General features: G+C 37.7%; 1 protein-coding gene across 2 annotated transcripts in view; it reads left to right on the plus strand.

Moving 5' to 3' along the window:
* Positions 1-14,080, plus strand: part of pou2f1a (POU class 2 homeobox 1a) — a 34,464-nt gene extending 20,384 nt beyond the window's left edge. The window contains exons 4-15 of one of the 2 annotated variants that reach the window (XM_066706298.1): positions 2,542-2,646; positions 4,488-4,667; positions 5,481-5,619; positions 5,767-5,861; positions 6,392-6,565; positions 6,844-6,985; positions 7,536-7,681; positions 8,466-8,648; positions 9,288-9,393; positions 10,459-10,795; positions 10,921-11,009; positions 11,358-14,080. In XM_066706298.1, the coding sequence (XP_066562395.1) occupies positions 2,542-2,646; positions 4,488-4,667; positions 5,481-5,619; positions 5,767-5,861; positions 6,392-6,565; positions 6,844-6,985; positions 7,536-7,681; positions 8,466-8,648; positions 9,288-9,393; positions 10,459-10,795; positions 10,921-11,009; positions 11,358-11,635 (1,974 nt within the window). In that variant the 3' untranslated portion in view covers positions 11,636-14,080. Of the gene's footprint in view, positions 1-2,541; positions 2,647-4,487; positions 4,668-5,480; positions 5,620-5,766; positions 5,862-6,391; positions 6,566-6,843; positions 6,986-7,535; positions 7,682-8,465; positions 8,649-9,287; positions 9,448-10,458; positions 10,796-10,920; positions 11,010-11,357 lie in introns of both variants that reach the window. The other variant, XM_066706299.1, reaches the window with a different exon arrangement.
* Positions 14,081-16,165: the final 2,085 nt, after the last annotated feature.

A 16,165-nucleotide genomic window follows, 5' to 3' on the forward strand; every position in this document is an offset into this window, starting at 1 on the left:
GCTGTGATTGACCTTGGATGACTTTGGCACAGAAAACCTGAAGTATGTGCAGTATGTCTGGATCACAAATTTGGCTTATCACAAATTCTTGTTACAAAGCTTCTGAGAATGGATGGTGTTTATCATACCAATTCCTTTGCATATCTGAGGACTATTGAATGAAGTTGAGGCCTTTTACCCACAGTATGTTAAAACAATGAAGTGCATGGGGCACAGACTCCTAGAGAGAGAGTTCATGGACACAGGGGGCTCATTGTATAATGGCTGTAAAAAAGGGGTTGTATCACTTAGAAAATCTTGTATTCTTATCTGTTGTAATGGAGCTTCACTGTCTTTAAAATATTTACACCTTCTTTCCCCCTTCAATTTTAATCTGTGCGTAGTAGTATAACCTTTTTAAAATGGTCTTGAAGCATCATTAACTTCTTATTATACATAGGCTTAGATCTGGATTAGAGAAGATGTCCCCTCAGATCACTTTTGTGGATTAGCTTACTGGCAATCTCCAGAACGCCCATGTCCTGTGTGACGCTTTCAGTGAAGCTCAGTGTTACATGTATGCATTTTAAATGTAAAATATTGATAAGGGACTGAATGAGGAATCTTAACGGTCAGGCAAGGTGATTTACACACACACACACACACACACACACACACACAATGTGAATTTAGCTTGTGTGTCCTCAAATAACCATCATCAATCAGAAGCGCTGTGTGGAGCGCTGCACTGTGCCTGGGTACTCTTCCTTTATTCCTGGAACTGAGCCATGATGAAAGAGATGAAGTTATCAGTTTTGCTCTTCAGAAGAAATCCCAGTTCAAATCAAGACATCCCCTTATTTTTTGTATGCTCAGCAGCTTTAAATTCAGTGTTTTTCGTGTCTGTAAATTGTGTACATACTACAACAATCATCGTACTGCTACTTTTGAAGATTTTCTGGAAGAAACCATCTGATCAATCAAAATATTTAGACGTAGGGTGTTTGTGAAGCTTAAAATAATACACAAAACACTGCTTAGGTTTGAATTACACTATATCTTGAATTGGATACTGTTTTATAAGAATCTTAAAATGTGGACAGCTACACCCTAACATGTCCAATAGCTGTCATTTATTACATTATTTCACCTTTTGACCTTTCTGATTTTTCCATCATGATTTAGTAAATCTAAAACGGTTGTGATGAAAACTTGTTAATAACATGGAAATCCTATACATTCCTGCAAAAAGCCATCCTGTTTTCTACCATTTGGAATGACTACAACCACAAATGTTTAGAATTGACCTTTATAGTTTCTGTTCATCCTAAATCTGCAAATGTAGCCGATAGTCACTGTACCCTTTACCACATCAGAGTGGATATCTCTTTCATGTTATTTTGGCTAAATGATTTTCCTATGCTTTCCTTTGTAAAACTCCTTAGCATCCTTGGTCCAATTATGTGCCTTATGATCCAACTGTGGATGTTTAAAAGGGTAAAACACAATAAGAAATTGCTGTGTAAGCTGTATTCCAGGACACAGCCACAGTAGTAATGCTTCCCAGTCCCTGCAGGGCACAGTGCACAGTCAGCTATTAAAGATGTGGTGGAACAACACATGATGGTGTCCAGATTTGTGAACTGTGCTTCAGCTCCTGCAATTAAAAAATTAAATGGTTTTAGGTTTTTGTTAAAATGCTGAGAGTGTTTATGTGGAATATATGGTGAATGTGGAATAAAGTTATTCTGCTGCAGACAAGGGAAGAAATAATTGATTAAGGCAATTCCATTGCAATTTTGTCTTAGATTTCCTTCAGTTTACTGAACAGTTTAATATCCTTTTCTGGTTACACGTGAAATGGTTTATTTGCCTTAGCTTATCCTCCAGGTTACATCAATTCACAGTGCAAATCTACCATACAGTGTGGCATAAATTGGCTTGAGTCAGCAGTCTTTTTTTTTTTTTTTTTTTGTGGACATGGAGAGGGGTGACAGGCATTGTTGCGATTTAGATCTGCATCTCATGTAAACCTATGATAGGAAACAACTGATAGTCTGACTGCAGGGTGTAAATTTTGTGCAAAATTACTTGAATTTACACAACCATTTAAAAATAAACACATATGCCAATGACATTTTTATCATCTAATTTATTAGAGCAGTGGAATATGTTGTTTTGTCATGTGAGGTAGGACGGGTTCATTAGGGAAGTGCTTTCTGATGTATGAAACCTTGGCAGCAGAATGCAGCTTTCTTTTCTTGCATGTTGTTTTTCCTCATTCCTTTATTTCATACATTGAGGAAAAAGGATCTCAAGCTTATCCTTGGCCATCTTCTGCTGTTACCTCTTAATCGAGTTTTTCATACTCTGTGATCATTATTTTTAAATGTCTGCTTTTAACATCTAGTTTACAGGCAAAATATAAATTTATTCTTGCATTTAAGAAAAATCACCCAAGACCCTAACTAATATCAGCTATTTGAATCCCTGAAGCAGTACATTAATAGAAATACATATATATATATTGAATCTTTAACTTCCCCTATGTTTCAATCCTAGTCTAAAACAGAAGAATCTGGTGATTCTCAAGTCTCAAGCCAGCCCTCAGTACAAGGGGTGCTTCCACAGACTCAGCTCATGTTGGCTGGAGGACAGATCACTGGAGTAAGTTGGCATGCAGCTGGCTTGTTTCAACACTATCTGTCCTGTGTTGTCAAGACTATTTCAGACTGTCACAGTTGCCAATAATGTTTAATTGTGGAACCAGCAAGTCCCTTTGGCCTGTCACAGGTGTCAGCACTGGCATTCTCATCTCCCTTCCCCATTTGGAGCAAGTGATCTGCTCCTAAGAGTAGATTGGATCATTCTTAAATGTAGTGGGTTGCAGGCGAATTATACCACAACATTTCTAGGGACTGTTATTGGATAAGACTTCAGACCCACATTAGGGTTATTTTTTGGGGTATTAGAGAGAGGGGGCAGGATCATTTTTTGGGAATAATTCACAGATAAAGCAAAACAAACAAAAAAATAAACTTAAATGACAGATGTGTACCTTGGCTCCATTGGGAAAGGGTGGTTAGATTGTTGTCTCACTATGCACACTGGCAACACTTCTTTGTCATGCAAAGCTAGCTTCTCGCATGCTGCAGCCTATCTGAAACTCTGTGTGGACCTGGGATAGTTGTGCTCTGTCTTGCTCTTATCTTGCACTCTTCAGAGTTCTCCAACTAAACGAACCAAAATGGGATGAGGGGCACAATGTTTGTTCCTCTGCCTTACGTAGTTGAGCAAGAAAAGAAAACTAAAAGCATAATACCTTATATCAGGTGGGCTCCCCACTCCTTAAGGACAGTGTTTATGCACTGTGCAGTTTTTTGGATGCAGTGATTCTCGAAAAAGGTGTCCCTAATCTGTGCCTGCGCAGCCACACTTGTTAGTTGGAGAAACGTGCTGTTTGCTGCTGTCAAGCACTTCTCCTGTGTGCTGTGGCTCTGTGTTATCTAGGTGGCCTCTCGCTCCCACACAAACATGCACTCTCATTCCTGTTGCCATTCCTTTCCCCCACTTTCTTTTTCTGGTCACTCACCTTGACGTGTTTTATTTAATTTTTTTTAATCCTCTTTTCTTATTTTCTGTTTTATATGTATTTTGTTCACCCCTCCCCATCCCACCCCCGGCATTGGGGGAAATTTTACATTACCTGCTTTAGAAAGATGCGTTTATATTTTGTGGAAGATTCATGAAAGCTACTGCTATTTTTAGATGTCTTTTTAATTGCCCGTTCAAGTGTCAATTGAATATATTTCACATACTACAGAATTTAACAACCTAATGAGCTGGACAAGGCTCAAAGGATTGTTTGCCAAATACCCTTTGGTCAGACCCTGCTAGTGTTAAAGCAGCAGGCGCCTATGCAGCAAGAAATGAATTGAAATTCCCACTTGACAGCTCCTTTATTAAGCCAATGACCTCTGAATGGATTAAGAAACTCCTGCGAATCAAAGTTTCATTTTATATTAGCTGAGTACTCATTTTTAGTTCTTGTTCTCAAATTCAGCTTTAAATGTTTTCTACACATTACATAGTGTACATTTATTTCTGTATCTCAACTTATGTCTGTGTTCATGTTCAGTAATTGTGTGAGTGCAGAATGCCTAAGTTGTTGTCACTACTATTGTAAATATTTCAGCAAAGAGAGGATTTTAACCTCCCCAAGCCATCATTGCATATATCTTAAAGCTGCCGATTTAATAATTCAGCATGTTGTGATGCATGACATACAGAAAAACTCAACACACACACTACATCATCTTTGTCTTTACCATGACTGTTTGAGAATTGTTTGGGAATTAAAAAAAAAAAAAAAAAATGCATGTGAAAGCTTTTTTTTTTTTTTTTTTTTTATTTCCTTACCTCAGTGAATGTAGTGCTGTTGCATTCTACCATCACAAAGTAAAATAACATGTGATGCATATTAATACTCTGTCTCATTTCTTCACCAGTTGACTCTGACGCCAGCACAGCAGCAGTTGTTAATTCAACAAGCACAGGCTCAGCTGCTGGCAGCAGCAGTGCAGCACTCGGCCAACCAGCAGCATAACACCACTGGGGCTACAATCTCTGCGTCCGCAGCAACTCCAATCACACAAATCCCGATTTCACAGCCCATCCAAATAACGCCTGTAAGAACCACTTTCTTCTGTCCTTTTTGTGTACCTTTTAGTCATTAGTGTTTAATTTGCTTCATTTTGTACTTTTTCAAAAGTAGTAAAAACACACTTTATATATTTTACTTTAGGCAAAATGTTGTGAGATGAAATCTGCAATGTGTTTGTTTTCTCAGGCAACGCAGGCAATGCGGTTTTGGCTTGTAGTATAAGGAGACTGAGATTGACATTTCTCAGACAAGCTTCAAAATGTGGGAAACACTCCGATGAACAAAGTGATGTCATTAAGCAGTTACTATTAAAAGTGCATAATGTAGAAAATAAAAACTATACATTATGATAATCTACTGATGTTTGTCAATGTATTTGGGGATGTAATTTGTATTTGTTGATTTTAAGTTGTATATTTATTTATGTATCTGTTCAGCTTAGGCCAAGAGTGAACCTTGATCTGAACTGGAAGTATATTTATAAGTGAAAAGGGGATGAGAAGTTAAATTTAATATAAATCTATATAATATAATTACCAATAGTCAGTCTATATTGCATTTTAAGTAGGAGGTATCTTCTTAAATCCTATTTTCTTATGTATTTCTCTACAGATAACTATGGTCTTTAAAAAAAATAAAAAAATAAAAAACTTAAGTTGTAGTGAGAGCATGTAGATCCCCAGATTATTAACAAACGAATGTGGATACAATCCAACACCAAAAGATCATTTTAATGAAGACGTTTTCTCTCGCACAGTATATGCTTGGTCACTTCCAGATTACGAATCATTTTAAGAATCGTATTCTATGCTTATCATTTTTTAAATTTGTTTTAAAGGATTTGCAGCAGCTGCAGCAGTTACAACAGCAAAACCTGAACCTACAGCAGTTCGTGCTAGTGCAGCCCGGCCACCCGATCGCAACCCAGCTGCAGCCGGCGCAGTTCATTATATCACAGACGACGCAGGGACAGTCGGGTATGTAGGAGTCTGACTGAACTAATTTAGCATAGTAAGATTAACTTTTTCTTAGTTAGATGTAATGGTCAGTGTGCTCAAATGTTTTCTTTTACAAATATTTAAGTACGAGACTTGATTTTCTTTTTTCCCTTTCCTTTTTAATAGGTCTCCTGCAAGCTCAAAATCTTTTAACTCAACTACCTCAACAAAGCCAAGCCAACCTCCTGCAGACACAGCCAAGCATCACCCTCACTACACAGGTCAGACGAGGAATTCCCATAAACTCTGAGAACAAACACTGTTACCGTACTTCACTCTATACCAGGGAGTCTGAGCACGTTTCCCCACACTAGAAAACTTCAACTAAAATGGAGAGAAAATGCAAACACTTTGGATTATAAGAATGAGTCAGATCATGGGGTTAAACGGTTTAAAATGTAATTTTAGAGATGCTTATCAATTGTCCTGCTTTAATTACACAGATGGCCCCAAAAACATGATGATGGTTGAGTCTTTAAAGTTTTAGGTCTCTTTGGGGATAAATGCTGGATGTTAAACTTTGTATAAAATAAAACCATATACTCTATGGGAGCTTTTCTATATTATTTCTTGAAATGTAATGAATATTTATCTTGCTTTGATTTTGAAGATATATATTTGTTTTGTCCTTGTCTTGGGGTCTCCTAAGAAGTCTTAAGAAAACCCTTATTTTACTGAGCAAGTGTTACAGTAGGGTGTTACAGGCCTGGGTTTGTGCAGAGAATTGACCGTGGGTTCTCTCTCTATGCAGCCAGCGACGCCGACACGCACAATAGCGGCGACCCCCATTCAGCCACTTCCACAGAGCCAGACGACACCAAAGCGAATGGACACTCCCAGCCTGGAGGAGCCCAGTGATCTGGAGGAGTTGGAGCAGTTTGCTAAGACTTTCAAACAGAGGAGAATCAAGCTGGGATTCACTCAGGTCAGCCACTTGATTCAAACTGGTTTTGGCATGGTTCTGGTCAATAACAGAGGCTGCAATGAGAATTAAATGGTTTTAATTATAATGAATAATCCTCACGGTGTAAATTCTGAAAGTGTCACAAGCTATTAGTACTTAAAGGCTCATAATATTGCCTCAAATCCTGTTTGTTCTGTTTTTATACCCATGTACTGATGCTGGGGGCCTGTGTGTGAGTAACCATGATGTAAACGCATCTTAACACAAGATAATCACAATGTAGTATTTTCTTTTGACAGGGTGATGTTGGGCTTGCTATGGGAAAACTGTATGGAAATGATTTCAGCCAAACAACAATTTCTCGCTTTGAAGCCTTGAATCTCAGCTTTAAAAACATGTGCAAGCTTAAACCATTGCTCGAAAAGTGGCTAAACGATGCAGGTTTGTGCCTCTTCACTTTTATGAATGTTGTACACCATGTAACTGACCAGGCAGAGAGATTCAGCAGCATACATTAGAAAGGGATTCACAATGCAGCCTTATGCATTTTAAGAAAAGAGTGGAAAAGCTACTTTGACCATTTTCTACACTTGCTGCAAAGAAATGAGACATTTGCAGGAACATGTTCTCCCTCAGTAGATAATGGAGCAGTTTTCAGTCATCTTTAGGCTTTCATTGCAATTGATACATTTTGAAGATTACAAGCTTCCAGAGAGTTAAAATGACTATAAAAGTTAGACACTGCTCAGGAACACATCCAAATATAGGCAAAGAATGAAGACTGTCTCCACCAATTATCTGAACAATAACAAGGAATCACGTTGCATTAAAGTAAAATCCCTGACAAAAGTGACTAGTGCTAACTTTTTTTTCTCCCAGAAATATTTTACTTTAGGTCACATATAACATTTCTCTGTTTCGGTTCAAATGTGATTTTATGTGAGGGCTTCTGGGTATTATTATGAAATGGGCAATGCTTTGTGTTATCCAGAGAATTTGACTTCTGACCAAGCTTTGTCCAGCCCAAGTGCCCTGAATTCCCCTGGACTGGGAATAGAGGGGCTGAATCGCAGGAGGAAGAAACGCACCAGCATTGAGACCAACATTAGAGTGGCCTTAGAAAAGAGCTTTCTGGAGGTTAGTGATATTTCAGATTCCTGTGCACTGAGGCTGTAGGTCTTAATTTATAGTACTGATCAAAACATGTAATACTCTCCTGTCCATGAGCAGCCAAGCTGAATGTCCTCGAGCTGGCCTGAAGTCTCCCAGAACTCAAGCTGCTTGCAGATGTTTCTTCAGAGATTTTCTAATTTGCCGAAGATTTCATTTAAGTAACAGTTTTGGATTTTGTCATTTGCATTTAATTTTGGCAAATTTTCAAACCACAGACCTCATAGGTCATACTTAGCTGATGTATTTGTAATTTGTCATGCTGCAGCCTGAAACTGTCTCGGCTTTAAAAGAACAAAACGTTTGCAGGGGTGTGCTAGTGTCAGTGCCTACTCGACCTGTGTGGTTCAGGCACTTTTTGGGCAACAACTCTTTTATCATGAGATCTGTTGATCACCGTCAAATATTACAGTTTACTCCAGAAGAGCATGGAAGGTAATTTGGGATTAGAGAGAGAGCGATGCACAGCCTGAGGTTAGGGCTATTTGTTGCTATGACATCAGATCAGCCACATTTTCTGTGACATTAAGCTTTAGAATTACGAGATGTATCTTCAGAAAAGCAGAGACTGGGATTCAATGTCAAAATCTAAATTACAGAAGTAAAAATGTATATTAAAACATTATATGCTGGTATTTTTATTTTTTTCAGCATGGTTTTTGAAACCGTAGGTCCGCTTTCCTTCTGCAGCTTTGGAGCCATTTACATCCATATGTTCAAAGGGAATGTGTGTTTTCTTGAACTTTTCAAGCAGAACCAAAAACCTACCTCTGAGGAGATCACAATGATAGCTGACCAGCTGAACATGGAGAAGGAGGTAATCCGAGTCTGGTTCTGTAATCGACGGCAGAAGGAGAAGAGGATCAACCCACCTAGCAGTGGCAGTTCGAGCAGCACTCCTATCAAAGCAATCTTCCCCACATCCACCCCAATGGTAACAATTGTTCAGCTACTGAGGCTGTTTTTGCCACTGTTTGTCTTTGCTGCACGGTGTCTATTCCATTCCATTAAATATTATTACATTCATAGACTCTAGTGGTATATTCTGTCAGTCGTTAGAAGGTGCTTGTTGTATCAAATAGTTGTGCTGCGAATGTTGGAAGGAAAAAGGCATGCTTAAAATTGGATGCTTAGTCAATCTGTTTCTCAAAAAGTAACCTGACCTCAACCCTTGAATAAATATGGCTGGACTTTTAACAGTTGGAGCTAGCAGAATATCAGTTTCCAGACATAAATGGAAACTGAAAAATTACAGTTGAAACTGATGCAAAACTGATACCTGCAGATTTTCTTTAAATGTATAATTTTTGTTTGCATTATGATCTAAAGGTTTTTATGTGTTACATGTAGCCATGTTATTAGCAGTGAATAAAAAGATTAATGTATATTGATAGTAAATAAAAATACTAATTTTAAGATGGATTGGCATGCAACAAAGACCATTGTTTAGCAAAATGTTAAGGAATATAATCTTGGTACACCAAGGTATTGTAGCTTCAGGATATTATGTAAACTTTCATTTATCCTCAAAACCCTCCCTAATCAGTAACCCTTTGTTCCTTTGTTGATCTAGGTGCCGAGCACTGCTAGCCTTGTGACCAGTAATACACCGACTACATTGACTGTAAACCCAGTTCTGCCTATAACAAGCACCGCTGTAACTAACCTTGGCTTCACAGGTATGAGGGACACAGATACTTCCAGAGTATTACAGCGTTTTGCTTATTATTACGGTAATTAATGTTTCTAAGGGTTATACTGTTAGTGAACATGCTTTTCAATAACTTTTCTACATCTACTTTTCAGAAATTCTTTATTTTCTGTAAACCTGCTTTGTGAATGTTTTATTTCTAAGTAATATCGTGTGAATGAATGGTTTCTTATTCCACAGTCAGCAACTATTCATTATAATTCAGAGTGTATTAAGGCTGACTGTAAAACCTAAAAACTGTTGTTTGAACTCATTACATACTCGTACAGCAAACTCTAAACATTTCTAACAAGTAACTTTTATAGACTTGAATAATTTGATTCACCATATCAGAATATGGAGGTTCAGCACTTTAAAAAAATGTGCAGATATATAGATGTGTAATAGAAGCTTGAGATTCATTTTAAGATTTTCTAAATATGTTATAGGTGGTTTTGTGAGCTTTAAAGTATTACAGGGTTCCCCATTCATTATCATCTGAGACCGATTTCAACATATATAATTTTATCATCTCAAGTGTGGTCTTGTAGATGTATTAATAAACAAAAGTGACTGCATTAGTCAATAGTAAGTCAAAGAGCATCCCTAATCTGAATTAATATAAAATCAATGGGGCTTGAATAATATACTGTTTAAATGACCTAACCATTTAATACATTTGATTATTTGACTGGGGTGTAAAACAGTTTTCTAGTCAGATTAGATGAACACAGTGTAATAACAATCAATTGCAAATACCCATTTGTTTCTTTTGATTTATGATTGATAGACAATGGCACAGAGGTGGTGATAGCCTGAAACAATAACTTTTATAAATATCAACAGTGACATCTAGTGGCTAACATAAGAAGTTAAATAATTGTATAGAGTAAAATATTACTAATGTAAGTGTAAAAAGCCTTGATCCATTTATAGCGAATCTAATAAATGTACTTATGCATTTTTAACTTTAATTTAGCCTCTTCATGAAGATTTCTTACTTATATTTGTTTTGTCTTGACTCAAGGACTATTATCCCCTCCCGTTCTTTCAGGCACAACGGGCATCGGGGCAGCCACCACAAACACTGCATCGGTCATCTCGACCACTCCTGTAGCTTCCTCCGTGACCTCGCCTTCACTGAGCCCTTCCCCCACATTACACACCTCTGTCACAGAGTCCCCGAGCACGCAGGAGACCAGCACCACCACGCAGACACCCTGCTCCCTGGCCTCCTCTCTGAGCACCGGCCAGGTGATGGTCACAGCGTCAGGACTGTCGGCGGCACTGCAAGGGGCGACGCAGCTCCCTACCAACGCAGGACTTGCAGCGATGGCCGCAGCAGCTGGTCTCAATCCTGGTCTTATGGCATCCTCTCAGTTCGCGCCGGGGTAAGACACTGTGAATGTTGTACTCTGGCACCAGTGTCATTACAATATCATTACAAACCTAAAGGGTTAAATTACTGGCAAGTGTGTGAAACTTTTTTTTCCCCTCCCCCTGATCTCTCTTTCAGTGGTGCCTTACTTAGCCTCAATCCAGGAACCCTCGGCAGTGCTTTAAGTCCAGCTTTGATGAGTAACAGCACTCTGGCAACTATTCAAGGTCTGTGAAATGATTTTCAATATACCTTCAGAAATCTGATGCTATGTTTCTGAAATATCTGAATGTCAAAATGAAGACAAATATGTAGAATGGCAACGTTAATTGAAAAGTACATTTGTGTTCTTCTGTTATAAGCGACGTTCATATATTCAAAATTAAAGAAATACGTATCTATATAACCATCTCTTTTAAGATGCATACATTCAGTTTCAAAATTCAGATTGTCCAGGGAGCTGCCCTCACAAAATGCATCATTACATGAAAATGTAAATCATTTAAATATATTTTTGACATTTCCTAATGAGGTCCTCATTAACATAACCAATCATTATTCTCTCCCATCTCTAGCTCTTGCATCTAGTGGGACTCTTCCAATAACCTCTCTGGATGCCAGTGGAAACCTGTTGTTTGCGAACGCCGGTGCCGGCCCGCTGTTCCTCAACCCCCAGAACCTCTCGCTGCTCACCAGCAACCCGGTCAGCCTGGTGTCTGCCGCGGCGGCCTCCGCAGGGGCCTCGGCTCAGGCGCTCAATCTCCAGGTCACTTCCGCAGCTGCCGAGTCCAACCAGAACGCGGTCACCTCCGCTGCGGCAGCCACCATCACTACTGCCTCCAAGGCTCAATGAACTCAAGGCTCCTCCTGTTTTTATTCGTATTACTTTTGTCATTATTTAATTTTTTTTTTTTTTTTTTTTTTTTGCTGCCACCAAAAAGAAAATAAACCCTCTGAGAAAGGACATCGTTACCCCCCCCCCCTCCACCACCACCACCATGCTTCTCTACCCCCTCTATCAGCCGGTGTTCACCGTGTGAGAGAGACAAACTCTACTGCAGCGGTCCTCCGTCTGTTGAAACGGGATCATTCAGAGTCTCGTCAGAGCTGTGTGGTGGTCTGCTTCTTTTTCAAAGGGCAACGATGACCTTGCCTAATGTACCATCTTGCTTTTACTTCATTCGTTTCCCGGATGGCTCCTTCTTCGACTAACATAGACAATTCTAACCAAAAATTTCAGATGAGACTTTATTGGCTGAGTTATTGTTATGGATTTAATATTCATTAACATTATTGAATGGGTTTTGTGTTTTGCTTATCTGTTCTGTTAGGGTGTTTATTTTATTGGTAATGCCAGGTCTGTTGTACAGGCCTCTGTTTGTTACGGTGTTTATATCATAGTTTAAAGGACAAAAAAAAGTACTGAGTTTTGTCTTAATTGCTGCAAGTTTAGACTTGCATGCTTTTCTTTTCTTTTTTTGAGGGGGGTGGGTGTTTTTGTATTTTCCTTTAAGTTGCATAATCCCTTCTATAAATCTTACTTGGTTAGGAGGCTTTAACAAATTACTGAGCTAGATGACAATACACTGATAGCATCCGTTTATACAATTGTTGTTGTAAAGGAATAATGCAACTTTACTAGCTTTCCTTTTTATGTTTGTTTGTCTCTTGCTGGAAACACTGATGAAGCAGCCTTTTGTATGAGTGGATTAGTAGAAACTACAACGATGGGAGATTTGTTTTTTATAAGAGTTTTTTTTAGGAGTTGGATGCAAATAAACCAAAACGCATACGTGCAATCCTTTGAGAGCATGACTAGAAGTTAAACTCGGAATAAGGTGATAAAGGAAGCGTTTGCCAAAGGGGGGGATCTTATGGAGATCCTGGTAGTTTCAGCCTATGATTGTGGTAGCTGAGGTAACAAATGTTCCTTTTGATATGGACAGCTGCTGATGGGTTTTGATTTCTAGCCGTGTGATACAGAAAGAACAGTGATTGTTAGGTGCATAATTGTAATGATTTATGCATTCGGTGTTAGGCTTCGGTCTTTGGGTTCTTTGCACGCTCTAAAAGTTGGTATCGTATAGTTGGGCCTAAATAGACCTCTTAAAGATGTCTAAGCTGTAGCCATTCTTGATCACAGTTATGAGCTACAAGAGGGTGTTTTCTAGTCAAAGGATTGCAGCTGTGCTAATATGTCATGGTTAGATATGAAGGGGAGAGTTGAAAGTGACAAGAAAGACTCAATGAAAAGGTTAACAAGTGTTTGACGTGACATGATTTTGAAAGGAGACGTCTCGGTGTTAATGGAGTTGTTTTTTATTTTTTTTTGGTGTAGTTTGATTTTTGAACTTTTCCTTCTACGTGTGCACAGTATCTGTAACCAAAAAAACTGGATAATTGATCTACAGCTCCCTTGCTCTGGAAACACATGATTCTGTCATTTTTTTTTTCTCCTTTTAAGAGGCTGTTTTTTCTTACCCTGTTCAAAAGATATACCAAAAATATTTGTTGAAACTAGTGTTTTAGTTTAAGGCCTGTACTATAGTTAGACCTGCCAGCTTTCCGCATCGATTCCTGCTAACTTTCCTTTAAATATCCCACATATTGATTTAAACTGCAAGATTTACGATTTAAAAGCATAAAAAAAATACTCTGAAAAAGCATCATGATACGCACCCCCCTCTTCCCCTGAAATGCAATTGTGTAGGTAGTTGACTGCATTTGCCATGTTTAACAATTTTCTAGCTATTTGACCTTATTTCGTCATACCTTTTACACTTCAAGAATCATTGTGTAATCATTATGATTACAGCTCTAAAGGCAGGTAGAGAACAGAACCAAATGCAGAAAGCTGGCACTTTTAGATCTAGTGTGTAATATGTACAGCTCTCAGGAGGGGCTCACTAAAGATAAATTAATGCAATATTTTTAACAATTTATCCAAAGACTTAAAAAAAACTTTTCATTTGATTTTAGGTAAGGTAAAATGTTTTACTTCACCTCATTCTGCAGTAATGGTGAGCTATTTAAATGCAAGTAACCAAACAGAGAGTTTTATGTAAAGAGAACTTTAAATAACAGTAGAGCGTGTTTCTGTTGCTTTAGCACTAGTTGTGCACCCTGATGAAACCCAAAATTTCACGGAACACGTTTGATGTTTGAACAGCTTTAGTATATCAGTCAGGTATTTTGAAAGTTTAAGTGTTGAAACAAAACGATTCAATTCTGTCCCCTATGTGTAAAATATTTAATATATTGTGTAGCTTAGATGGTAAGGGGAGCTGATTTGGGCATCGTTGGGGGGGTGGGTGGGGCGTGGGTTATTAATGATGCTTATAGGGCTTCTGATGATTTTTGTTTTTTCGTGCTTGTTAAAATGACAGACTTCATTGTTTTCCTAGTAAGACTAACAATGTTTATCCATATTAATGGAAATACGGACTGTAGATGAGAGACCTAGTGTGGCTGTTTTCCTACCAATACCCAGCCATCTTACAAAGCTTGAACCAAAGTCATTTTCTAGCAAGCTGCTGTACCAATGAGAGTTTGTATTAAGTGCAGTTCACGTGCAGTGAGGATTCTGGACGCTACTGACGTGTTTCTCCCCCCCCCCCCCCCCCCCCATTTTAATTGCTCCATTTATCTTTTGTATTATTTTTTGCTTAACAGTGCTCAACAGTGGCAGAATACTCATTACACAGGGTTTTTGGCTTAAAATTTCATTCAGTGATTCACCACTTTTAAAAGAGAGATGCTTGCGACCCTAGTAATGTTATGCATAAATAAGTACTATGTATTTTTGTTTTAAATATATGGATGTATTAGTCAATATGGCTGTATGAATATATTTAAAATAAAAATATTGCCAAAATCAGGAAGACTAGAATACATATCAGAACATTGTGAAAAATAATTTCAATTAAATGTATAAACCATATATAACTTAGAAAACATGTTAATGCATAACAGTGATCTAAAAATTTGCTGTAGTTTTGACTGTGCTTGCGCTTCAGTTTTTAAAGAAATACAATCCTTACATACTAATTTTAGGGAATTGCAATCTGTATATGGTTATACAAAATAAAAATAGGCCCAAAAAATGTAGATTCGCCACAATTACTCTGATCTGTTTACTCTTCCACTTTGATTTAAAGAATAAATGGTAACCTTCAGCCTGACGAGTATATTTTTCTTCGCACTCTCAAAGTGTCTTTTATGATTCACTGAAATGTCCAGAAATGGACATATATAATATATGAAGGTGTTGCACTGTACCTAATCATTTAGTGCTATTAACATTCAACTAAGCAGCTATTTTTTATGTGTATAAAAGCCCCCGTTTTAGACAGCACATTCCTTGCTCGCATGTTTTTTTTTTTTTTTAATCAAACGTTACTTTAATAAAATACCTCAACATCACTTAGCAAATAAGGTTCACTTTAACATAAAGCAAAACTGTAAAACTACATTGTTGAGATCATTTTAGTTCTAGAATGTAGATGAACTGTTAATAACTTACGTGAATTTGCTGTACATTTTTAAGAAAAGGAAAAAAAAAAAAAAAGAAAAAAAATGTTTATAGGAAATGATATTGATAAAAACTACTACTTTTGGGGTGTTCTCTTGTTAAAACAATAATTCTTTTGTGATCCTACTTGCCAAAGCAAACGCCTTTTTCTCTACAGCTCAGTTGGTTTTTATGTGGCCTGATACGGAGCATGCATCATCTTGCCATTTATGAGTCTGAATTTGTACTTGTCATTCTTTTCTGTTCTATTATTTTGGTTATTTGGGAGGGGATATAGGGTGGTGGGTGTGACTGTATTGAAATATTTATGTGGGAAGAACATAGGGATTTTTTTCCCCCCGTTTTCCTTGTTTGTTTTTTTAACTTTCTTATCAATTGAATGTAGTGGTTTGTCATGCTTATCGTCAAGATAACTTTTTAACTTCCTTTTATGATAGCAATGCTAAATAATTCTGTCTAGACCAAAAACTAAAACAAAAATAAGATCCTGCTCCTCGCACCTGAAAGGTGGACCCGATGTTAAAATGCTACTGTAAAATGGCTGTTGCTAGCGCTCCTCCCAGGGGCCATAGTGGCGTACCTGGTTACATGGTGCTTATTAGTTGACTATCATGGCTTTCTGTATGCTTGTACTAGAGTAATGATTTTGTAATATGACTTCTAAGCACCTGGTCTTCAGCTTTTCTTTAGGCTTTATATTTGTGCAGTTTTATTGTTTGTTTTTTGTAAGTGGTTAACAATCATTTTTTAAACTTTTTTTTGATTTAGTTATATCAAAAGGGATAGCAAGATCACTGGTTTATATTAACAAGCCTGACACTTAGAAATAGGTATTTATATATATATTTTGTG

The sequence above is a fragment of the Amia ocellicauda genome, chromosome 6, assembly GCF_036373705.1.
Source record: "Amia ocellicauda isolate fAmiCal2 chromosome 6, fAmiCal2.hap1, whole genome shotgun sequence".
NCBI classification, from domain to species: Eukaryota; Metazoa; Chordata; class Actinopteri; order Amiiformes; family Amiidae; genus Amia; species Amia ocellicauda.